The 26,487-nt window shown below is 34.4% G+C and overlaps 1 protein-coding gene and 1 long non-coding RNA gene across 2 annotated transcripts in view; one reads left to right on the top strand and one right to left on the bottom strand.

Moving 5' to 3' along the window:
• LOC125053159 overlaps positions 1-26,487 on the top strand; it is a 49,957-nt gene that overhangs the window by 10,474 nt on the left and 12,996 nt on the right. Inside the window, exons 2-3 of the mRNA XM_047654391.1 lie at positions 5,521-5,549; positions 19,512-19,732. Coding sequence (XP_047510347.1) covers positions 5,537-5,549; positions 19,512-19,732 — 234 coding nt within the window. The 5' untranslated portion in view covers positions 5,521-5,536. The remainder of the gene's footprint in view (positions 1-5,520; positions 5,550-19,511; positions 19,733-26,487) is intronic.
• Positions 13,714-14,403, bottom strand: LOC125053160. Its single transcript, XR_007117536.1, has 2 exons — positions 14,245-14,403; positions 13,714-13,964 (listed from the first exon to the last, which is right to left on the bottom strand). It is a non-coding gene; the product is annotated as an uncharacterized LOC125053160 (long non-coding RNA).

Raw genomic sequence — 26,487 nt, 5'->3', positions numbered from 1 at the left:
ATATTTTCATTAACTTTTTATCTTTTAAGATCGGATCAATTTTAAATCGCATCGGAATCGCGTCTAAATCGCAAAAGGCCTAGTAAAGTCTCAATCGCGATAATGGAGGCGCACGCGAAACTACAAGGGCTTTAATTGAACCCTGGGAGGTCCGGAGGTGTCGTATGCTAATCAATTCACTTGTTTTTTTTACTCCCAACACCCTTATTCGAGATCCGTGTTTGTTTAGAGTGACGTAATTACGGGGGACTTTGTAGAATAGAGATGTCAACGGGAACTGCGGGTTATTTTGACATAAGCTTTGCAGTTAAATAAAGCTTATTTTTTGTATGAGATTTCTTAATAGAATTAAGAAACCACAACAGATAAATAGAGAAAAATTAAAAGCTATTTGACGACTTATGTTTTGATATAAATATTCATGTATTTATTTTGTACCCGTAATCATTTTCGTACGTGAAATTATTAAAACTATACTAGACTTTTCCTTAGGCTTCACACAAGTCTTTGTATTTCATCCTAAGTATAATTTATTTACAGCAAATACTCAAACAAGTTGGTACTTACATTTGTTTGTGTAAAAGCTAATAATGCAAACATTTTTGAATGCGTAAGTTTTACTTACAAACATACAGAACCCATTTAACTAATGAATCTTTTGAGCGTATAATTTAGTTCTGTCATCCGTTTCCCGGTGGTCTGCCGATAGATTAACCTTTTATTTCGATTTCTAACATTAATTAGGCAAAATAACACAACGTTGAAGCAGAACGATTATACAGTTTTAAATTTTTGTTTTTCATATATTTTATAACATCTTCAATTGTCAAACAAAATTGACATAAGGCTGAAACAAATGTTAAGGTTGAAGATGTGAAAAGAACAAAACACGATCTTCACTAAATAATCACGGAATGGATAAATACAATAATACTTTGTTTTACTTGCACCTCGACGTCTGGCGTTCCACAACACAGAGCTTTTCAATAACTTTCTGCTGCGCATCACCTCTTTATGAACCCAGGTGCCAAGTAAGATATGACTTTAAGAAAAGCGCGTACCACTCCCTCAAAGGTCAGCAACACTAATGCAATCCCCTTATTAAAGTGGCCTGGTCGTTTAGATCCCATACAAAAAATACCGGTGAGTCAATAGGACGATATTAGTAATAAATTCCAATAGAGCCTCTTCCAATCTCTATCTATTTTTGGTTAATGCAGAGATACTAACGGTCCACGATATTGCCGTGTAAATGTATAATTCAATTTAAGCATAACGCAGCCCTTGTATTAACGCGAGCGTATCACAATTACATCGTGATTAGCATAATATTATACAAATCGTTAGGTCACTAAAGCACGCAACTCTATACATTTTCATATCTAAGCTTTGGGTTTTTTGTTGAATAGCTAAAAAACGTCAAATTGTAAACCTCTTCTCGGAGTTGTGAAGTCAGAAAAGACAAGCTTAATATTAGGTCCTTACATATGAAATTGGCGTTTTGTATGGGAGGAACAAAAAGTCGAATATTTTTAAATATAATATATTTAATTAATCAAAGTATGAACCATTGTTTTCTATGCACTTTTTCCATCTCATAGGTAGTTCATTGATCCCTTTACTAAAAAAAAACAGTCGGACGGGAATCGATAAAATCTGTGAAGGCGATTTGGACTGCCCCATCAGAGTTAAATTTTTTCCCTTGCAAGAAGTTGTACAAATTTCGAAAAAAATGGTAATCTATTGGAGCAAGGTCCGGGGAGTACGGAGGATGTCTTAGATATTCCAATTGAAGCTCTTCTAATTTGGTAGCCGTCTGTTGTGCAGTGTGTGGTCTAGCGTTGTCGTGAAGTAGCAGTGGCGTGGAGCGATTGACCAGAATAGGTGGTTTAGCCGCTAGCTTTTCCATCATGGTTTGCAATTGCTGACAATAGACATCAGCCGTAATAGTCTGGCCAGATTTGAGAAAACTGCAATGAACAATACCGGCACTAGTCCACCAAACTTACAAGTAATTTTTTTGGGGTTAATTTTCGCTTGGGGCAGGATTTGGCTGGCTGGCCAGGATCCAAACATTGCGCTGAGCGCTTCCGATTATCGTAAAGAATCCATTTTTCAATTCAGGTAATGATTCGGTTTAAAATACCTTCATTATTGTGCCGGTTCAGTAATGTAACGCAGCAGTCGACGCGCGTTTGCCGGTTTGCTTCAGTCAATTCGTGAGGTACCCATCTTTCAAGCTTTTTAATCTTCCCAACTTGCTTCAAGTGAATTAAAACAGTTTTATCACTAACACCGCAGCCTGCAGCTAACTCGGACGTGGTTTGCGATGGATCCGCTTCCTCAATAGCCTTCAATACTTCATTATCAACTTGGATCTCAGGCCGTCCACGGGGCTTGTTCTGCAGGTCGAAATTTCCAGAACGAAAACGTTGGAACCAACAACGAACTGTGTTTTCTTTTGCAACATGACCGCCATACACATCATTCACCCTTCGAGTCGTTTCCGCAGCACTAGTGCCACGGCGGAACTCGCACTCGTAAATAATGCGATACTTTAAGTTTTCCATTTTGTAAAATGAGTGACGTAAACAGAAAAAAACAGAAGAAAAAAACAAATGTATGACGGTCATCGAAGCACAAATACATGAGTAAATAGCTGAACAAATTTTAATTTGGAATTCTTAACCAAAGAGGAGATATTTGAGGTCAAAGTGGCCAAAACGTAAAACGCCAATTTCATATGTAAGGACCTAATATATACTATTACAGATAGAAATCTAAGCACAGAGTATAAAACTAATATACTCTTTACAAAGGTTATATATAGAATATATTAATATTATTGCTTAGCAATATGATCTATATATCGAATTTTGTTCAGCATAGGTTTAAAAAAGCCTTTTGTATATGCTTAAAAGCTTATGAATATTCAATATGTTTGTTAATATAAGCAATTGCATGTAAGTTTTGCATCCTTTTAGTATTTGTTAATATTATAAATTTTATTGTTAGTGAAACAATTTTGTGTGTTTAATTACAATGTGTTTACGTAAACACATATTATGTTTTTTTAAGGTTCGGACTTCATATTACAATCCTTTATACACACTCACCATAAGAAAATTTTCCCTTTCATACAAGAAATATTGTCCTTTAAAATTGATCCGCTCTCTTCCAGAATAAATAGATAGTTTCCGCTTGTTTTATACTTAGTTTTTGTAAACTTTTATAACAGGATGTGATCATACCACAAATGTATGATCAGTATAAGATTACATACTAAAACCATTACATATATATACCCCTAGTCTTCATAAATTCTCAAAGCGTAAAATTCAGAAACTACACTTAGCGCGAACTACTCCCTTTTTTATCGAGGGGAAATGAGTTATTCCACCCAAGGCAGCACACGGTACCAGCGTATCATTGTCCGCATCCCGCCACGCGATCAGCCGTTGAAATCACGGCCCCCCATGATGATGTGGAATGAACCTTGGCACAGCAAGGGCCATACTCACATCGGTCAATTCATCCTGATTTGTAAAGCTAGGGGAGGTTGGGTGCAATGGTCGCGACAGCATTTCTTCTTCCTCCTTGTCATACCGTTTTGTCATAGGGGAAGGCGCGTTTCTAAATATCACCCTAAGTGCTTAAGGAATTAAATCCTCCAGCGTAGTACGACCTTGATGACCCAAAATAATTAAAGCATTACCATAAGACTAATATTGCGTGTAGGAACAATTTTCATTCGTAATTTCTTGATTTTCACGGTGATCGAACAGCGAGATACCATCGATTTTCCACTTTCCTCACGCACCTACTCACTTAATTTCTGATTTATCACCGCATCATATTTTGATAAGTATTTTTAATTTGAATAAATTATGTTTTAAGCGTGTTATCGGCGCGTAATGGCGGGTTTAATCATAGCTGTTGTGGTTTCATGCTCAAATGTCACACAAAATGCGTTGCTCACGGAATAGCTTAAGAGTTATAAGGTGGTGGTGGTAAATCCACAGATTTTCTGAGTTTAAATGAAATTTTCAAGGACAGATTATTGACAATTTTTTTTCTGGATATGACAATTACCAGAGCAGTATTGGCCTAGTGGCTTCAGCGTGCGACCCTCATCCCTGAAGTCCTAGGTTGCCCTAGCTGTGGACCAATGGACTTTCTTTCTATATGCATTTTTAACATTCGCTTGCACGGTGAAAGATAACATCGTGAGGAAACCGGCTTGCCTTAAGCCCAAAAAGTCGACGGCGTGTATCAGGCACAGGAGGCTGATACTTGCCTATTGACAAATGATGAAACAGATACAGAAATCTGAGGCCCAGACCTAAAAAGGTTTATTTATTTATTATGACAATTGAAACAAAATTCCACCCTAACTAGTAATAATTAGGGTTGTTTTTAGTTGCATTAGGTAACATAAGCGTAATAGTCCTGTTATTCATAAATGCTTTTTTTGCTTTTAATTGATTAATAATATCTATTCTATAACGTTATTTGTAATTTTCTTCTTGCTTACATTTCGTGCGAAAAAGTACTAGAGTTTCGTGTCCCAGGTTGATTTTCCTTACTAGGATTTCGTAGAATATCGCTTGGGAATAAGGCCGTTGAATTCCTAATTTAGTTATTTGTACTCTTAATGCAATGAAGTGTTTATAAATAATTTAATAAATGGTAATCTTTTTATTCCTTTACATATAGATGAACGTAAATAAACATACCATCATACACTATAATTTAAAAAAAAACATGTCCTACTTATGTACATGCGTTAGAAGTTATACTTCTTTGGCGTAACAAGATACAAATCTTTAAAAAAAATGTATTATACGTTTGTAAAAAAAACTACACTTAACTACACAATAGAAAAAACTAAAATGTTGCTAACTTCAGGGTGTCGGTTTTTCGTGACGGTGTGCGCGCTCATCATATTTCCCTAACGAGCCAAAAGAAGTATAGTACTTCAAAACAAATAATAATAATCCACAGTGGTGCTACCACCCAATATAGGTGAAATCTTCTGTGCCTGACAGGTCGTTGATTTTTAGATTTTAAGACATGTTGGTTACCTGACGATGTTTGCTTTCAACGTATGAATGTGCACATAGAAATTAAATTCAATTGACAGCCGTGATTCGGACTGACGATCTTAGGGTGGAAATTCACACACCACTAGGCCAACACTGCTCTCATACCCACAACCTACAAGACGGGGGTACATAATCAGTGTGGGGCCAGCAGTAAATATTTTGTTATGAATTAAGTTTATTATTATTAATTACGAAAGTAAGGTCAACTCTTAAACTACAAAAACAAAATACAGGTGATATAGATGTCAGAAGGAGTATTTTGGGCGCCACAAAGATTGTTAGATTAGGCATAAGCCCTAAAACTTTAGACCATTTGCGTGAAAACTTAGAAATTAAATTAATACGATAGCTGACACGATATCAGTTTAAAATTCAAAAATAAACACAATAAATTGTATTATCTTGATTTTTTCAGGAACATTGGCGCCATCATGCCGCACACTGGTATGTACTTCATTATAAATATAACAACAGTATTAAAAATGTCTTCAAGTGATATATGCTGCAAGGATATTTTTCTGTGTGTGAATTATTGATATACATTAATGTTTTTAATGTAAACCTTTCTGTCTGTATGTGTTTCTGTGTGTATACATGTAGGTGGTGAGTGAATCTCATATGGAACGCTAACTACGAAAATATTCAAAGGTTTTTGTAAATGTGTTATCGAACAGCGAGATACCATCGATTTTCAACTTATATATAGACTTTTTATATATGTATATATATTCGTCGTTAGCAAGCGATATATACATATATATTATTATAGACTTAATATTATAAAACTTTATATTTAGCACGTAATGTTGAATTAAAGGCATAAATATATAATTTATTAAATCGTAATTAAGCTTAGAAAAGTAATAGTATAGTAAAAAAATAGGCATCGATGACACGTACCGTTATTATAAATATGTATATATGAGAGTTATACAGTACCATATTATAAAACAATATATAAAGTAAAATTTTTATCTGTCATAATAATTTTCCAAAACATACGATTAGACGCTTCATAATTTGTAGTGGTTTTTAAGATCAAGTCAGGTCCCGACTTGTGCTTAAAAAGCCGCAACGACATTTATAAATAAATCTTCTATCTATCAAATATATTATAGGTAGAAGATTTATTTATACACCAAAATATATAGTATGTTTAACTTTTTTTATATTATTCACGTTTCTCATCGTTTAAACTTTCTTTGAACTTCCACAAATATTTCAATATCATAATGAGCCAAATCGATGTAGCCATTCTCGAGTTTTAGCGAGACAAGCGAACAGTAATTCATTTTTATATATAGATATCGTATATATTTTGGCTTTAAAAAACGTTATTTTCCACAAAAACCGACATATGCAGACCTAAATATTGTGACATTACAATCAATAGTCGACTCCCGCGCATTTATTTCTAAAAAATAACGCCGCCCACTCGACCGGCGAATTTGAAAGTCTTAATTAAGTACCATTAACAAGATTTAAGTAATCGTATGGAAGAATGAAATATGGTACTGAATAAAGCCGACGCAAAATTGTAAGCACCGAAGCGGCGACTACTTAAGAGTGTAAAGCCTTAAACGCTTTTGTACTTAAAATATTGAGTATTAAAACAATTAATCTAATTTTAATTCATTTATTTTATTCATAATAAGGGCTAGTGTAACCTTTACAAGCGTACCCCAAACATTATTAAAATATCGTTGATTTTGTTTGTGTATAATATGATTAAGTAAAGATGATTAAAGAAACAGATGCAATCTGTCGCAATGGGCGGGGCCTCCACAAAAGAGCCTTTAAAAAAAATCAATTTCAAATTAGTAAACAGTAGTAAACAACTTTTCCTTTGATATTTTATTCACCTGCCGTGTTAAATATTTCATCAATAAACTCAGTCTCAGTATAATTCAGTCAGGCCCTGGCTTGATAAGCACTTGCAATTTTCTACCCATCTTGAGGGGAATTTGAGTATCCCAATGGCTCACTGAGTGTGGTAGTACTCGCCCGCAGCCTCGGAGGTTTCGATTCCGTGTATCAACTCTATATTTGCGTTCTTTCAATTATTTAATGTAATTTACATTAGCTTAAAATGGATCTAGCAAAGTAACGCCTAATTCAATTAATTACCAAACATATTTAACATTCGTTTAGTTAACACAAAAATCATGACTATAAATTATTTATTGGAAAACTGGACTGACTTTTTTTTCCTTGTTATTTGGGGCCTTTCACGCCTTTGTTGCCCCGAGACCTCTAAATCCGACATTGCATAAGGAATTGTAGCGCCCCTGGATATTATATGTAAGATGCTGCAATGGTATAAAATTCAACTAAAGCCTATTTATTTTGTGGTAATCATACCATATCCATTAAATCCCCGACGTATCAGACAACAGTTTACCTCACGCATTGAAATCATAAGCGTTTCAAAGAAGTCTTATCTCGCGGCTCCATTACGGGTAATTAAGGGAATCGGTGAATATCGAGATAGTATCTGTATCGGCCCACCCGCTCAAAAACGACTTTTCTAATTCATTATACATGCTTAGTTGCGTTGTGGATATTTACACTTTTCGATGTGACTGTATTGAATAATTTGTTGGTAGGGTAAAATATTGTACTTTTAATATGAGTGGCGTTGGTCTAGTGGCAGTAGCGTGTGACTCTCATCCCTATGGTCATCTCGTCTGATGCTGCATGTCGGTTTCCTCACAATGTTGTAGCATTTAACAATGTGAGGCAACCGACATGCCTTAAACCCAAAAAAGGGCATGTCAGACGTAGAATGCTAATCACCTACTTATGTATAAGAAGAAAACTTATATTATCACTAAACATAACGAAATCTAGGTTCACTACTAAGGGTCATTAGTTTTCTTTATTATAGCATATCAACTAATTATAATACATAATAAAAAAAATGCGTTTAACTGATTTTCGTAAATAACAAACTTTTTATCGCGACTGTATTGACTCGAAAGCTGTCCTAATATAGACCAGTGCCGATAATTTTTGAAACCAAAAAAAATTACAGTAGGATGAAACCCATTAGAAAAGCAGGGTAATATGATCAAAATGAAAGGAAAAATAAATTACGGTCGATCTGAGGTCGGGAAGGGGTAGGGGGGGAGGTTTAAGGGTAAAAAACGGTTTATCTCGATTTCCGGCAAAACTAAAAGTCCTATCGAAGAAAGTTAAATGGCAAAGTTGTAGGTAATAAAAAGATCTAAAACTTTTGTATTCACACATTTTTCACATAACCTCAAAATTGGTGTGAAAAATTAAAAAAACCAAGTTTTTGGTTTTTTATTTTTATCTTTTACAAAAATTTATTTTTTTAAACGAAATTTGGTGAAAACTTACCTTATTATGTCCCAAATATACTGTAATTTATTTGATTAAAAATATTTATTTTTTCACCTTATTTTGAATTAATATCGAAAAAACACCCTAATTTTCAATCGAAAATTCTGACGTCAAAATTTCAGCTTTTTTAAAAAAGTTGGTGTGCTTTCAGTTCGTTTAAATCTCTACTTTCCTATGGTAAAAAAATATATATATATTACCATAGTAAATCTTCTCAGAAAATGCAAAACATCGTATGCAGTAACGCCCAGACCCGTCATACCCTTCCCTACTTCTAAAACTCCAAACATGTGCATTGGGGGTCAAGATTAATAACAACTAGGGGAAGACAATTGATGTTGAGCATCAATACAAATCACCTAAATATAATTGCTCCATCAGAACCTACCAACTGGCCAGCTGATCACAATCGAATCCCGGACATCCTCGATTTCTTCCTAACAAAAGGACTCTCTAAACAATACATGAAGATCGAATCATGTGCTGATGGTTCATCTGATCACACTCCAGTCTTATTAACTGTCAGCTCCACTATAATTGAAGTTGAGAGACCGATAAGATTGTATAACCAGCAAACTGATTGGCCTTCCTTCAGGGAACACATAGATGAAAACCTTAATCTAAATGTCAGACTTAAAGAAGCAGAGGAAATTGAAACAGCACTAGTGCAGTTTACTAATCTCATACAAGCTGCTGCGTGGAGAAGCACGCCTACTACTGAACACAAAAACCAGCACACAAATATACCATTGGAAATAAAGATGATGATTCAGGAGAAACGCAGATTGCGCAGAGTTTGGCAACTGAGTCGTCATCCACAAGACAAGACAGCCCTTAATAAAGCCATTGTAGAATTGAAGGAAGCTATAAAGAATGTTAATGACTTAACAATGCAAGCAAAGTTGGAGTCTCTAACCGCTACTAAGGCCAGCAACTATTCGCTCTGGAAAATCACCCGTTCTTGTAGCCAACCTAACAAATCAAAAGCCCCAATTAAAAAGGAAAACGGCTGGGCCAGAACGAGCCAGGACAAAGCGGACTTGTTTGCGAACTATCTAACAAGCTCCTTTAAACCTAATGTAACACTGGACAACTCATCAGATGAATATGTTGACCAAGTTCTAAATCAAGACCTTCAAATGGATCATCCCCCTAGACCTGTGTCGCCTGCAGAAGTCATAAAAACTATCAAATGCCTGGACAGTAAAAAGGCACCAGGTTACGACCTGATAACTAAAGAAGTATTGATGGAACTACCGAGAAAGGCTATAATCTTCATCACTATACTCTTCAATGCTATGTTACGAATAGGCTACTTCCCAGTTGCGTGGAAAATCTCAGAAATCATCATGATTTATAAGGCTGGCAAACTGATGACCGAAAAAACATCCTACCGACCAATCAGTCTGTTGCCTACTCTTTCCAAGGTATTGGAAAAGACAATACTTCGTAGAATTGTGCCAAGCCTTGTGGAGCGCAAAGTAATACCAGATCATCAATTCGGCTTCAGACAATACCATGGCACAGTGGAACAAGCTCACAGAGTATGTGACGCCATAAGAAAGTCCTTAGAACAAAGGGAATACTGCTCATCAGCATTTCTGGATATCCAACAAGCATTTGACAAGGTCTGGCACAAAGGCCTGCTATGTAAGATCAAGCAGAATATTTCCCACTCTTACTTTCCAATATTCAAATCTTACCTAGAGGATCGCATATTTTATGTAAAAGAAGGTGACGCCACTTCGGAATTTCAAAACATTGATGCCGGGGTACCACAAGGATCTGTTCTCGGGCCCATGCTCTACACGTTGTACACTGCTGACCTGCCGCTATTGCCAGGAATAACCACAGCAACATTTGCAGACGACACCGCTATATTAGCAAGCAATAAAGACCCAGGACTTGCATCAGAGGACTTGCAGAAAGGCCTTGACAAAGTTAACGAATGGCTGCAAAAATGGAAAATAAAAGCTAGTGCCGCGAAGTCAGTACACGTGACCTTCACCCTTAGAAGAGGAGACTGCCCACCTGTAAAGTTGGACCAATGTATTCTGCCCCACAGCGACCATGTAAGATATCTTGGCTTACACATTGATCGTGGATTAACGTGGAGGCACCACATCAAATGTAAAAAGCAGGAGCTACAGCTAAAGTACAACAGCCTTTACTGGATGCTAGGTAGAAACTCAAAACTTTCTCTAGATAACAAACTTCTTATATATAAAGTCATCCTTAAGCCCATTTGGACATATGGCCTCCAACTATGGGGCAGCGCAAGTGATACCAACATAAACATACTCCAGCGACAACAGAACAAGATCCTAAGAGCAGTTGCAAAAGTACCCTGGTACATTACAAACAACGAAGTTCACGAGCACCTCAACATAAGAACAATCAAAGAAGAAATCCGGAGACTGGCAGCTAAGTACAAAGAGCGGCTAAGCTGTCACCCGAATACACTTGCTCGCCAACTCACCATTAGACAGTATGTGAGTCGACTAAAACGTCACCATATTCTAGAGCTAGAAGACCGGCAGTAGCTCTAGACAGAAGATGAGTAGATGCTTCCAATGGGAAGTCACTCCACATGACAGCACCACAGAAAAAATTTGCTCATAGCCTTGGGGCTGATTGCAAATAACCGAAGAAAAAAAAAAAAAAAAAAACTTCAACAATTGGGAAGTTATTTCTTCTTACAATGTGAGTACTAAAAGACTAGTACATAATTGGCTGGTAAAAATGATGAAATAGGCAGTTATATTACAATATCTATTTATTGAACTGCCTATTCCATTAGTTCGGCAGTTTTAGGTTAGGTTAGGTTTAGGATGGCCTACTCGTAACTGCCCATTTAGCTATTTCACTGCTCAGTATTAATTATATGATCAATTTTATAATTTTTAACGACTCATTTATGTTTACTTCAGAGCTAAGTTTTTACTGCCGAACTCTTTACTAAATATGCATTTTGTAATTTTCAACTTACCAAAACTACTATATATACAATAATTGCGTTAAAGCGTTAAATCAGTGCCTTTTAAAATACTTTATCAGATAAATCTAACAGAATTTGCATGGTCTCGCCTAAAAGGTCTTGAGGCGTAAAAGTACAGTAGCCCTTGAACCCCGACAAGCTTCGAGCTCCAGCATCAGAGTAGCTCGTCCAATAGTCAAACATAAGATTTCTGCCGCAGCTAGACAAAGAACTTAAACAGATATTCATACATTGCACCTTAGAACCATTTCGATGCAGACGCATCTAACAAAAACTGCATCATAATTGCTCTATCCGTTCATAAGCTGCGATTCCATACAATTAAAAAATCCAATATAATTTATACCTACATCAAATATTTCATAATCAATAGATATCGCAGTATTGTACAAAAAACACTCTCAAAAACCGAACAAGTCCTTCCCGCCCTTTTTGTGTCCAAGCCAATCGCTAAATTTGCTAAAACCTAACCATTTAAAAGATACAGGTTTAGTTGACATTTGCATTATAAAATTCCCGTGCAAATCTTAACAAAGCATTATGGCTGTACAAGCGTAATATAGGAAATTTCGTTTGTTACCAAGCTCTCATTTTACTAGTGGTTTGGGAGTCGTCGCCTACTAGTTTAGTAATAAAGTATAGAATTTATCAAGATATCAAAGGCATTAGCATGATAATATCGGGAGCCGAGAAATATTAGATCTCTTTGATAACTTTCCGAATAGTGAGATCACACACGACGTTTCCGGTTCGAATGAATTAATTTCGCTTAATTTAGTTGCGAAGTTAATTCGTAAATAAATTAAATATTTATATTATACCTTGCTTAATAGTCCATATGGTCTCTGAGCAATTCGATTATTTTGAACGTCAAATGAATAGATTTTACAAAATATTTCTCCATATTTTTTTTAAATTCCTTAATTGATCTGTTTGAAGAACAAGATTTTTATTGAAGTTTGGACATAGACAATTTACAGACAATAATTAAATGTTGAAATAACACAAAAAATAATAAAGGTAATATGTCTGTCTTGTAGTTCTTGTAATATAAAATGCGTATAATTTTTTAGTTGTATTAGTGTGACGATCTTTAAATGACGTGACAAGTTCATGCTCAATTTAATGTGAAGCCAAGCCAAATGTCTCTGTTAAAGATTTCTGTATCTAACTTACGGATGACAGCACGTTTAATACACTGGCGTGGTTATTTTGATGTGATCTAATATTTTTTTTTAAATGCTATACATATAAAAACGTCTTATAATTAGCAAAGATAAAAATTTCTGCAAAAGGACGTTATCTCTTCCTTAAGATTCATATAGCTTAAATTCTTATCATGATTGTATACTAATCAAAGCAGAGTTTATTTATTGTATGCAGAGAATGGCCTCGATCCAATAGTAAAAAATATAAAAAAACTCGGACGGCACATCAAACGATTTAACATCAAATTCGATTTTCTACTTGGCTGTTTACAACTGTGTTACAATTTCATATCATAAACTTATATTGTCAATTAAATTATAATCTATGCTCCGCTCCACAGATTAGGCAATGGCGCGAAATGATTTGGTTCAAGATACAGATTGTAGTCTTGTATTGTGATAAGAAACTAGTATTTTTCCGGATTTGACACATTCGGAATAGAAGCGAGAATTTTAACGCGTAATTAGAATTAGTTACACGAGTACATATAAGTGGTGGGGCAGAAATCGTTTAAGAATAGCGTACCTTGAATTTTAGATAATAAGTAGTACTTAATATATTACAAGCATAGCATGACTCTCGTACCAATACGAAATATCTTTAGAAGGGCTGGGTACTGCTTCGAGGTCTGAAAAGATACGAAGACTAACAAAAGCGAAAAAACACGGACACTTCTCAAACTAGGAAGCTTTCAATTACGGTCAAGTGCCTTTCTATAAAGAAATAAAACTCTTTATCTTAGAATAATCTACGGTGTCGTGTTTTATATAAATTTTGCTTATTACGACGCTCTAGACTCGTTTTAGTTGTTACCCGCAATATGCCGTTTTTCTTCATTCAGATTTGCTTTTAAGTAAGTTTACCAAAAATAATGCTTTAATAATAAAACCAAACTTTAGGAAAGACAGAATATATTTAAAATATAGGTAAATATTATATAATCCAAAACTTCTCTAAAATCAAGTAAAAATAAAACAATAAAATTTACATACAAGTCATTTTAAAGATTTCCCTTATTTTATCGGCTCTTGTACTGGCACTCGAATTTTTGAAAATAAATTTATTACTATGAAAGATCAAAATATTAGCAGCGTTAAGTCTATACTACCACTTGCGTCTAGTAATAAGGTAAGGACACCACATTTGTTCAACTTTCCTGACAGCTGGCGCCATCTTGTTTTGTGGCAACTCACTGGGATCAAGCACTCTATAAGCTTTTGGTTTAGAGAACTTCATATCTTCGTAGTCCACTCCATGGCGAACCCAGGTTGCTATAAAGCCAGACCCTTAGAACAGGAAATGCATGTTACTAAATATATTTATTTTTAACCATGTCTACCTGATTTATTTTGATAAGTAGCCATTTATTTTTAAGTTATGGTAGGTATAAAGAATGGTTTTTATAAAGATTTTTATCAGTGCTTCATCAAAGAGGCAATGCAAGAAACCTTGTTAATTTATTTATTAAATTTTGTGCCTTTTTCAGTCAGGTTTTAAAAGGAAATTGGCAAGGGAAGTCCATGCATTCATTTCGAAAACCATTGGTAGTATGAAATAAATACTCACTATTATAATTGTCTATTATATCCGGCCTTAGTGTTCCAACTGTGTAGAATCTGAGCTTTTTCACAGCATCCTCGTATTCTTCACATCTACAACGATCCATTACTAAAAAAAAAAGGATTAAGCAAGTCAAAAACTTAATTTAAAAATTATACATACTATTGTAAGAAGATGACAGATAGAGACATAAGACCTTTTTTAAAATTATAAGATACAAAGGGTATGTTCCGATATACACTGCGACCACTGTACAGAGTACCGTCAATTTAGTATACTGTGAAACCGTTTCTCTATAGCCAGCTATACTGGTTACAATTTAAAACGGAACGCAGTCCAGTATACTAGTCAGCTTCGTTTTTCGACACAGTTTTCAAATGAGTGCATCAAAGTTTTTCAATTCAACAAGAAAAACTATTATTGGAGTATTATCGCATTAAAAAAATCTATATTAATATTAACTGTCAATTGAATTAATACTACAAAGAAAGTAAGTTAGAATTTTAAATGTTTGTTATTAAACTGTAAGTTATATCAGCCATTAGGCATTCAAGTGGTTTTGATTGATCACGTGATCAAAGCACTGCGAGTACCTTACCTCGAAAACGCCAGTGCTCGCAGTAGAAGTATAGCGGGGATTTGTGACGTCATATATTTCCCTAGGACGCTGCGGCTGTATACTGGCAGTCCATAGCGGAACGAATTTTTGAACAGTGGGAGCACTATACAGTATTCGCAGTGTATATCGGAACATACCCAAAGTTTCTTTTACAATCTTCCTTCAAATCCCACTTTCCAAAATTCTATGACAATCTTTACAATGCCAAGTTGACAGTTGACATAACTCAATGTCTTGAGAGTGAAACCTCCATAATACATGATTTTTAATTTCGGTTTCTATACTGCTACTACAGCCATCTCAAATATATGTACGAACAATTATTACTTTGGCTCGTACCCAGGTCTTTAAGACAAATTTCAGACAATGCTTAGCGTAATACAATAGTTTATTACAAATTGTATGGGAATGAAATCAGCTCACACGTGACCATACAAATTCGATTGATATTCGTGCCGACGTAAGATTTCTATACATATATTTAGCTCAGACGTACGAAACGTAAATGTGAGCGTCCCTTTGTAAATATTGTGGATATAGAAATATGGATGTATCAAACTCAAACTCAAAATATGTTTATTCATATAGGTTAACAAGTACACATATGAATCGTCAAAAAGAAGTTAAATTAATTGTAAATTTACATTTACTACCAGTTCGCAAGTCAAGGGCGTAAGGCGAGTCGGCATTCTGATGAAGGTGGGAGCTTGTAGTTTATTGATTATCAGAATGCCAAATCATAAAATGACTGCTTCACGACTGATTTGAGAGCGACCGCCGATGCGAAAACCGCTGTGTGAGTTCGAAAAGTGAGTTACAGAATCGCAGGGCTGGCAAGAAACTTTCCGCCACTCTTTTTAATCGCCAAGTATTGCAGCGCCATCTAGAGACAAACACATGAATTAGTGCGTAAAAAACGGAGATTGAATTGCAAAAAAAATCAGCACCCGTGTTAACCGACCGGCGGCATAAAATCAGTCACAAGTCATAAACATCACCATAACTTGCGGTATATACGAGCAATTCACTAAGAAAAAGTTTAAATAACGTTTTACGATCGGATTGTAAAACTGAGATCACGTGCAATCCCAGTTTTTAAGGCTTCTTGTAAGTTATATCATAAAGTGTTAGTATCACATTGTGTTCCGAGATTTTCTTAATAACACCTTCATAGCAATATTTTTATAGGAAACTAGCTGGCCTGGCGAATATCGTACCGCCTAACAGTCGATTCTTTATTTTTTTTAAATACTAATCTGCTATTCGGGACACCGGTCTAGCTAGTAAGATAAAAGAAAGTTGATAAGACAACAAATACATTATGTCAAAAAATAAAAATTTACCTTCCCGGAACCCCTCCACTAACATTTGAACTTTATGATATGGTATTAAAGTTCAAATTGACTTTTAAGTAGTATTACGAATATTTTGTATGGGAATATAGAAAAGTGTTTTTTTAGACTTTTTTACTCATTTTTTTTAAATTTTTCTCTCCGTAAGAACCATCCTCGTACTTCAAGGAATATTATAAAAAAATAATCAGACAAATCGGTCAAGCCGTTTTCATGTTATGTCGTGACAACGGAAAATGGGTTTCATTTTATATATATAGATAAATTGGACTAGCCTTAACTAAATTGTTTTAAGGATTTTGTTCTTTATCAGAAGCTGGTAACAACTTTATCGAACGCTCTTATACCAAATATGAATAATTTGTTCGTAGATAAGTACTAAAAGAGTGCTAGTGAATCAAAACTGGGTAGCTTAGGATCAGATCGTCAAATGTATAGAATATAAACAGATAAGTCAAATTTTTCAAACATTCAGTCTTTAAAAATACATAAATCTCTTAAAAAATTCAATTAATTTTAATCCAACGCACTATTCAATTAACGTTCAGCTGTAACCAAAGCTGCGAACAGAAATCAATTATTTTTAATTCGACTATTCGCACATAATGGTCTCGACCATCTAGATTTAACTGCTGCAGCCATTGTAAAAGTCATCAATTGCAGTGCCACAATTTATTATCTTAATGCAATAAAATTAACCTACTAATTTGTTCTTAGCAATTTAATTTTTATTATCTCTTAAAGTCGATATCCACATGAAGTTATGTTGTGTAATTTTTAACACGATACTTCAAACATCGGCGTTATTGTAAGGGATCGTGTAGATTGTGCTTAATCTTATAAATATGTATATAAAAATTGCTGTTCGTTGGTCTCACTAAACCTCGAGAATGGCTCGATCGATTTGGCTTTGATATTAAAATATTTGTGGAAGTTCAACATGTAACAATAATAAGTAAAGAAAAATACTAAAAACGACAATTGAATTATACAATATAAACCGTTCCTAGCTGGGAAATATTTGATGTCTATGTCTTTAATATGATGATATTAATTTATCCCTTATGGGAAAGGCACGAACAAAAAGGCAAGAACTTTAGTCCATACAGCCATATGTCTTATGAAGAAATAAAAAGTTGTCACTTGGTTGTCATATATTTATAGAGCCTTCAGAAATTTGTGTTTCATAGCTGAAGTATGAGGTCCAATCACTATGGTGTGTTTTAAAAATGTTGTATTAAGTTTTGTCACAAATATATGTAGTAAATTGAAAACTAAAAAAATACAATCTAAAACTACAATAACTAGACTTTTAGATTTGTGACACTATAACGTAATGCGTTGCCAAACACGCGGAATGTATTTTTAAGTTTCTAAATTGCTGTTACAATAAAATATTCTATTGTAAATGTTTGTATTTCATAAACTGCCCAATTTTTTTAGTGATATTCGCGACAGTAATAAATCGCAACAGCGCATCGTCATCAAACATTTTTAAATTTCGAATCAAATAAAATCAACATCCACAGACAATATATCGATAAAACCTCAAAGACAAGAGGGTTTTTTTTTTAATATTATGACAATAGTTTTGACTTTATGCCAGTTTCAAGTAAAAGACAAGAGGGTTATTAAAAAAAAAATGCGTCACTGTTAAAAATGCAATGTGTACAACCTTTAGCCGTAGCGGTATTTCACGGCTATCCGATACCGCGCCTCCGAGTTAAGTCGCAAATTACTTCGAGTTTTACGATTCCTCGCACCGGGAGCCGTTCCACTAAATGATATAAAGGATAGACTTTAATTATCCCTCAATAGTAAGAAAGACGTTCTTTTGTTCTCGTTTCAAAAACAAGTGAACACTAATTCAATGGTTGTATTATTTTGATAAAGTTATATTTAGGGGCCTCATAGTCTAGCGGTCTTATTAAGTGGCAGCTAGGTGAGGGGTACTGGGTTCGATTCCCGGTTCGAGGGCAAGTTTTAATTTAATTTAAATTTATTCTCGGCCTTTGGGAGGGTTGTGCGGGAGTGCTTAAACCGTACATTGAGGAACACGGTCGAATTTCTAAAGACAAGCACGAATTGTAAAAAAATCCTATATACTTGACGCTGGCTAATGCACAAATCGTGCCAAAGCCATAAAAAAAAAGTTATATGTATCGGGAGCAATTGTTACAAGCCAATTCTTACGAATAGGTAGCGGATTTCCTTTACTATAACATTTATATTTCGCATAAATTTCTTAGCTCATAAATTACACGGATAAAAATGTTACTTCTGTTACAAAAAAATAACATAAAAAAATAATACTCATTAACAAGACAATAATGTAAAGAAACAAAAGGTTGTTATTTTTCGGACGGTGAGTTCACCTGTCTCATTTGAGTTAATATTTATTTGATTGCCAAATTTCCTATTCCCTCATCTACCTGTATGACCAATTGTCGAAAAGGTTTTAGGGGTCCGATGAACGACTTTTGAACACATTGTAAAATCTAAGTGATTTGTATAATTTATTAGACTCGAAAAAAATAACTTGATATTATTTTAGTTACTCTATTAACTAGAATAATATCTACAAAATATCAAGTGTACCTAGTGTTTTTTTGTGTTTGGTGTTGATTCAAACTGTGTAAGCGACTTGTGAAGAAACAATCAAGATTTAATTAAAAGTTGCATTTACTTGGTGCGTATTTAAATTCTCTGCAGATAATATTGGTAACCCAAAACCTACCCATTTTTAGACTGTTATTATTTTAAAATGAACGAAATTTCGCTCCTGACCGTTTTCAACATCTTGATAAGAACCCCATAAATAAGTGTTATTTGATGTCTTCATAAAGCGAACTTTTGATGATGTTTAATATTGTTTTTTCTTCAACTTTGTATGTTTGGAAAATTATTAAAGCGCGTATAAGGTAACATGAATACGATGCGATATAGATAGCCTATTATTTATATCAGATTTTACTCCTACGCATAAATATAACTTTCGAAGATCCTCAGAATATACATCTAAACCCTACAAAGGTATCTAATACTAAAACTTAGTGTTTTAATTATTACTCCGTCAAAATTCTTAAGAATGCCTACTTTTTCAGTCTGAAACCTTAAGAATGCACAATTATTCAGTCTAAATTTTTAAGAATGCCTAATTATTCCGTCTAATTTTTTAAGAATGCCTAATTATTCAGTCAACATTTTTAAGAATGCCCCATTTTTCAGTCTAAAAAAAGGCACATATTGCTCATTACTGATTCAGATATAGAGAAGTTACTCGAATGCACGTTTTTTTCCAGGCCAGGCGGGTGTCAACCAGCTGGGAGGTGTTTTTGTCAACGGCCGGCCCCTCCCTGACATGGTACGAAAGAGAATCGTGGAGCTGGCCATACTTGGTGTACGACCCTGTGACATCAGTCGACAGCTACTTGTCTCTCATGGCTGCGTCTCCAAGATCTTAACCAGGTTCTACGAGACCGGGTCTATTAGACCTGGTTCTATCGGCGGGAGTAAGACGAAGGTATGTTTTTTTTTTAATGTATTTTTTATGTAACCGATACTCCTATTTTTTTGTACGAGTCAGTGAGTCCGTCGGGTTAAGCAAGTAGCTATTAAATAAACATAGGCGATTATATCAAATCTTTCTTTCGTAATAAAAATAATTCTGTAGAAACATCTGAGTATGAAGTTTATGTATCTTAAGATTTAAAGAAAAACGCTTTTTACCGGATTAAAGTTATGTATTATTATTATAAATTTACAACTATTTGACATAATTTTAAATTTATCCGACGTTTCGCGTGCTTTACAGCGTGCGTGGTCACGGTGACTACTTAACGAATTTAAAATTATGTCAAATAGTTGTAAATTTATAATAATAATACATAACTTTAATCCGGTAAAAAGCGTTTTTCTTTAAATGTGTAAAGGTTATGTAAATCAAAGACAATACTATGTATCTTAAGATATGAAATGCCGAATGGAGAATTTAGGAATATAATAGGTATGCCTTAATATTGTCATATTTTAATTTAAAAAGTATTTACATTTATTACAATACGTACTAATCTAAAGTTATCACATGGTAACACTTACATTATTAATGTCGACAATAAAGCTATTCTTTATAAACGTTTTTCCCCTTGAAGTAGAGACTCATGGGCCGTCGGGTTCAAGAGCACAGGTGCTATAGATTTAAATCGCCGCCTGGTAGATAGTACCGGTGACCCCAGTTGGTACTTTCCTCGCTTAACGAATAAGTATCGCAATACAGCACACTGCCACAGTGACTAAACTTTTTCATTTTCTATTTATTTATTCCTACGTAGGTAAAGAATATTGCGAACTATATATTCTTTAGAAATACAGTAACTGTCACAATATACGAAAATGCTCAAACAAAAATAATAAACAAAACGGGTGTAGGCGGCTCAATAAACCGAGTGAAGGGGTCACGGCGGCAATCACATGTAATTATAAACTATAAAATCACTCCACTTTCGGCTTCTTCAGGTGAGCTTTAGTCACGCTGGTTTTATTTTATCGGCCCCGGGTTCTGTGTACTTGAAGCATTATTAATTTTAAAACTCCGTCTTTTAAATAGTGATTTTTATTGCATATGCATTGAGGCCTTACAAGTCTAAAAGCTTGTAAACCTTTCGCGCATTTAATGAGAGCGAACTCAAAAATATACAAGCTTTTTTAAATATTTTTTTCCAACACACATACAGTATACAGTATTTAAAATATCATTAACCTACATAGTAATAATAATAATATTAATTAAAAATTGATGGATAGAAAATGAATTATTTACATTTAATAAACTTAACCTAACCTAAATAATTTATTTAAATACATATAGAAACGCATATAAATAGTAGGTACGTCGTAGTTGTTAATAAAATGGTAAAGAAATATATTAAGCCCTTGACAATATCAAATTATTCTTCTTTTTAAAATATATAGTTGTATGTTAACGTTTCTCCATACAACATGTATTTCGTTAGAGATATTCTTTATGCACATCATGCCCCCAAAACCCGTGAAAACTGAGCAGCGGTGAACGCATCGGCCTTCCTAAATTCGGTACGCCAATAAACCATACATTTTGTATCCACAAACGAATGCCGCCGCCAAAAAATTGATTATAACAAAATGTACCGAATCACCGAGATTTTATTGCTTTTATGGAAATGTTTAATTGACTACTAATCAAGCTGCCCGAGAAACGAACTTGGGCCATCAGTGAAAATATTGATGTAGCGAAATGGAAATTTATTTTATTACTCGTTTTATTGTGTACTCCATAAATGATGTGTTTAATACAAAGCAGAAATAGATCAATAAAATTGAATCCAATTTAACCCCAAGAACACACAAGTTTGTGCGCTCTCCGCTATAATCACCCTTTGTTGCTACTCCTCTCTTCGAAGACACTCTTCTTAAAGCCACAGTCAGCATCGGGATACTGGGCGTTGACATATCGAACGACGTTCAGTTTCGCGGTCATTTGGAGATAAAGGTTACATTAGCATCCAAGAAGCTTGGTGTGCTCACTTCGGCCATCCTTTATAAAACGTCGGCCCCACGTGAAGTACTGTTCTCACCTCTGGGCGGGAGCTCCCCAATACCAGCTCCTGCCACTTAACCGTATTTAACAAAGTGAGGTTCGAATTGTCGACGACCAATCTCTTTCCGAGCGGCTTGATCCCTTGGCGTTGCGTAGAGATGTAGGGTCTCTCTGCATCATCTACCTTCAAAGGAGTTGTTTAGATTAATACCTGCTAAGTAGCTGAGTTTCATCATCAGACATCGAGGCAGAATATGAAATTCCAACCGTATCACCTCGACGCTTTGAATATTGCTTTCATCTTGGCCATAAAACCATAGAGCTTTGCAAGCTACAGTTTTTCGCGTTAGTTCCTGTTTAATTCTCAAACTAGACTAAGCCCGCCAAAGTTACACAGACTATAAGAGCGGACTCTAAAAAAAACATTAACATGTTAAAAATCATAAATTATCAAAGAAATAACAAAAAATATATGCTTTAATTTTAAAGGACCAAATACTTAAGCACTGTTTGTCAACTAAAATTTAAATTATAATAAAATATGAAATTTTATTGACATGGAATACAGTTCTTTCAATAAATACGCTAACCAATAACTTCGATTTCGTCCAAATCAAATCGCGAGTGTGGGAAAACACGCAAGGCTGTGGTTTCTGTAACAAATGGCCACCGTTACTGATTTCGCTTAAGAAAACTCATGCTAATTAAAAGATAAACAAAGTTCTTTGTTTACATGTATAGTATAAATAATATTCTTCTTGACGCTTTGCGCACGGTTCATGGAACTTATTATACGTGTGCATTGTGTATTTTAGCAGCTGGACAGGTTGTAATTAAGTAAAACGGTTAATATAATCCGTGTCGTTAGATATTATTAAAAACTTTTTTGGTATGTAAAACAAAAGACGAAACAATAGCGCGTTCTGTTTGATTGTGATTGGTGCAGCGGAAAACGGGTCGTGTTTGTGATTGGACATGATGAAATTGTTTGAGGTATAATCTATAAACTGAAAACAAGAATCGGATATGCCTACTCAATTTATCCTACTTCAAAGAGGAAGGTTTAAGTTTGACATCTAGATGTTATATTGTAGGAATTAGATAATATTTGACTACATATTACAAAGCGTATGTATTTTAGTCCTCTTATGTCTCTATCACTAAAAGTCATATCAAGTTATCATTTTAATCAAGTACATATATTCTAACGTAGAGAACAGTCCAAGTTTTATCAAAATCAGCTATGTAGTTTTTGAGATATGCTCGATTTTCTGGAGTTTTGTATAATAGTTACCCAAGTAAAAAACGTATTTGAACTATGTATATAAAAGATTATTGAAAAAAATCATATTAAATTGCAAAAAATTGTCTTATTTATATACATAGAATTATGATAAAAAAAATCGTATCCCGCTGAACCGAAGTACCAAACATCGGAAAAGTACCAAACATCGCAAAAGTATCAAGCATCGGAAAAGTACCAAACATTTACCTATGTGTAAAAACAACTTGCAAACATTTATCATCTACGAGGACAGTTAGGATTATGATGGTTCGTATCATCAGTGATGGAAAAGTAGCCGATAAATTCATATAATTATTCACATACGTCACGCATTTATTTACCGATGATCGACAGAAGCGTTTACCGCTCGATATGGCTTCCATTCGAATAATTGAACTTGGCATTCCCAGTACTTCACAAAGGCATTTAACGAAAAACCTATTAAATACGAATCGATTATAATCTCAAGTTATGTTTCCAGTTATTCTCAATCGATCCGGTAAATCGATTAATCGTCCGTTTATTATTAGGTTACATTTTTTACGGTTGCTATCGAACAATTAGCGGTAAGGTTAATGTCGTACATGAGGGAATAAAACGCATCAATGCTGCAGTCAAAATTTAAGTCGTGAATCGCTCATTTTAGTATAAAAGTTAATTAATTAAAGAGCATGATGTTGGTACATCAGCTCCCGAAACAAGGACTGAAAAACAAGTGACAATCAACTGTGTCAAGCTTCAAGATATTGGATCATTTAATTTTTTTGATATTTAGGGCTAAGCGTTATAAGAGGCGTCTCTAGCGTAGTAATATAGTTTATTGAAAAGGCTTTTTTTAAGTGTTTACACCGTCAATATCTACCAAAATTATTTATTTCATTTCTAAAGCAATAAAATACTTAAAAATAGCCACGTTTCGCACAACTCAATCGACCACACCGACTCGCCTTTGCTTTTACGAGCAGAAGTTATGCTTTTTATGATCGATGGCCACTATTTACGACGAAATGACCATAATTAGAGATCACAGCGCTCTCGGCTTTATGGTGTGCCCATATTGACCACTTTCACACTAAATTTGATTGTTATAACACTAATGTTCTCGAAATATAAATTTTAATAGGTAGTAATTGCGATTTCTTGTTTTGTAGCATATAAAATAAATCATAATTATTATTCCTACCGGTCTATTAACTTAAATCTATAGGCTCAGTTCTTTTTTCAGGAGATTACATAGAATATTATTAAAACATCCATTGCAAGCGTAAATATTGTTTTACATAACATTCTATTATTTACTATAGAGTAAACAGTTTGGAAGCCACTGTACGAATATTTATAAAAGAATTAGAATTTGCAAAATTTTAACATCCTTACTCCTTGATTTCTTGCTCTCTTCTACGCTTTTTACCGTAGCTTGGTAAAGTATTGAGTGGAAATTACAGTACAGTTCCGAGATATTTAGTACTTAAATATAATAAAGCGTTATATTCCCAATTAGTAAGTTGACAAGTACTTGCTGTTTTTATACATAGTCCAAACGATGTAAAATATTAACGGTAGTTCTTACATTGATGCATCTGGATTCTACTGGGTGAAGTAAATTTATCGATTGTGTTCATTTCTAATATATAAAATTCTCGTGTCACAGTTTTCGTTGCCATACTCCTCCGAAACGGCTTGACCGATTTTGATGAAATTTTTTGTGCTTATCCGGTATCTATGAGAATCGGCCAACATCTATTTTTCATCCCCCTAAATGTTAGGGGTACCCCACCCCTACATTTTTTTTTATTTTTTAGACAAAATTTTCAATTTCTATTTTTTTATGATACAGCATTAAAAAATACATACAACCCTTACTTTTTTCACCCCTCTACGATCAACCCCTATTTTGTTTTTTAAATATACATGGCAAAACGACGTATGCCGGGTCAGCTAGTTTTTATATAAATTTATGAACACTTTATATCAAAAATTTTTATTTTGTGCAACGGGCGGTCATATCCAATGAACCAGGCAACTCGTATGAAATAAAACAAAAAATAACACAGAAAAATTATTATTCCTATTTAAAAACTTAAGCATCGCATTATATATGCATGATATTTTATCTCTTGAACACTTTTTGTATACAATCGCCTCCTCAGTTTGATTGAATTTGTGCGAAATTTCTAGTTTAGACCAGAAAACACATTAAAAAGAATATTTCAAAAAGGTTTTATTAAACGTCACCTCATTACAAGAATATCTTTTATTTTGTTTTTTATAATTAGAACTCACCCACATCACGCATGTCCAAGGGATGCGTAACCCTTGTTTTAGCTATCACATAATAAAATCACTACCTAACCCGTATTTGAACTTACCCCTGACTGCCTATTTCCGGCGATTATATTAATAAAACGGTAATAGAGGGTCAAAACATTTTGTCATATCTCAATTTGATAGCTTTTTCATTTTTTTTTTAAATATATAACCGTATTTAAAGTTTTAATTAAATTATCTCTTATAGATAGATAATTATAGATATATCTAAAGAGGGGATGAAATACTTCTATCTGTTTTCTCTCACTGAATGATTGATTTAACAAAACATTATTTTAATTATTAAAATATCTATGGCTTAAGTAAGACTTAAGTAACCGATAATTATTATTAACACCTCCGAGTAGGTACCTTCGGCTTTTGGCAGGACTTGTTAGCGGTAGAAAACCAAATAGGTATTTATTATTTTTTAAAGATCCTACAGAAGTTTAAATATATACCTATTATACATATTAATGAAAATCCAGTACGAATAAAAATTGATATCAATACTTAAAGTCAAGATGTCAATACGACTGTATGCGATATTTTGATAGATGGAGAAAAAGTGGAAAGTTGAGAAGTTCGTGTACTTGGGCTGTATGTTTGCTCCGGTAGGAAAGTATGACTAAGATATAGAAGGACGAGTGAATGCTGGGAATAGAGTAAATGGAGCGTTTTCGTTAATGTGCCAAGAAATCTCGAACTTCGACTGGCCGTACATAGGGGAGTGCTTATGTCGACGTTAACATACGGTAGTGAATGTTGGGTGTGGCAGAGAAAGAATGAGAGTAGAATCAATGCCAAGAAAATGAGAGCATTAAGAAATATGTGTGGTGTAACACTGAGGTTAAAAAAGGACGTAATGACAAGGATACGAAAGGGAATGCTTAGGTGGTTTGGTCATTTAGAACGGATGAATGAGAAGCGGTTAACAATTATATACAAGGCAACCGTGGATGGTGAAATCGGGTTGGGTAGGTTGCCGTACATACCTGGACCAAATCTAGGAGGTACTAGAGAAGGGACAAGTTAAAAGTAGCCATAACCAATGAGCAGAGATTGCAAGGGGAATGTCATAAGAGTAGATGAAGCGAGAAAGCTATGTTAG

Source organism: Pieris napi, chromosome 10, assembly GCF_905475465.1.
Source record: "Pieris napi chromosome 10, ilPieNapi1.2, whole genome shotgun sequence".
In the NCBI taxonomy this organism is placed as follows: Eukaryota; Metazoa; Arthropoda; class Insecta; order Lepidoptera; family Pieridae; genus Pieris; species Pieris napi.
The sequence above is the reverse complement of the archived record's forward strand: the minus strand, read 5'-3'. Positions and strand labels throughout refer to the sequence as shown.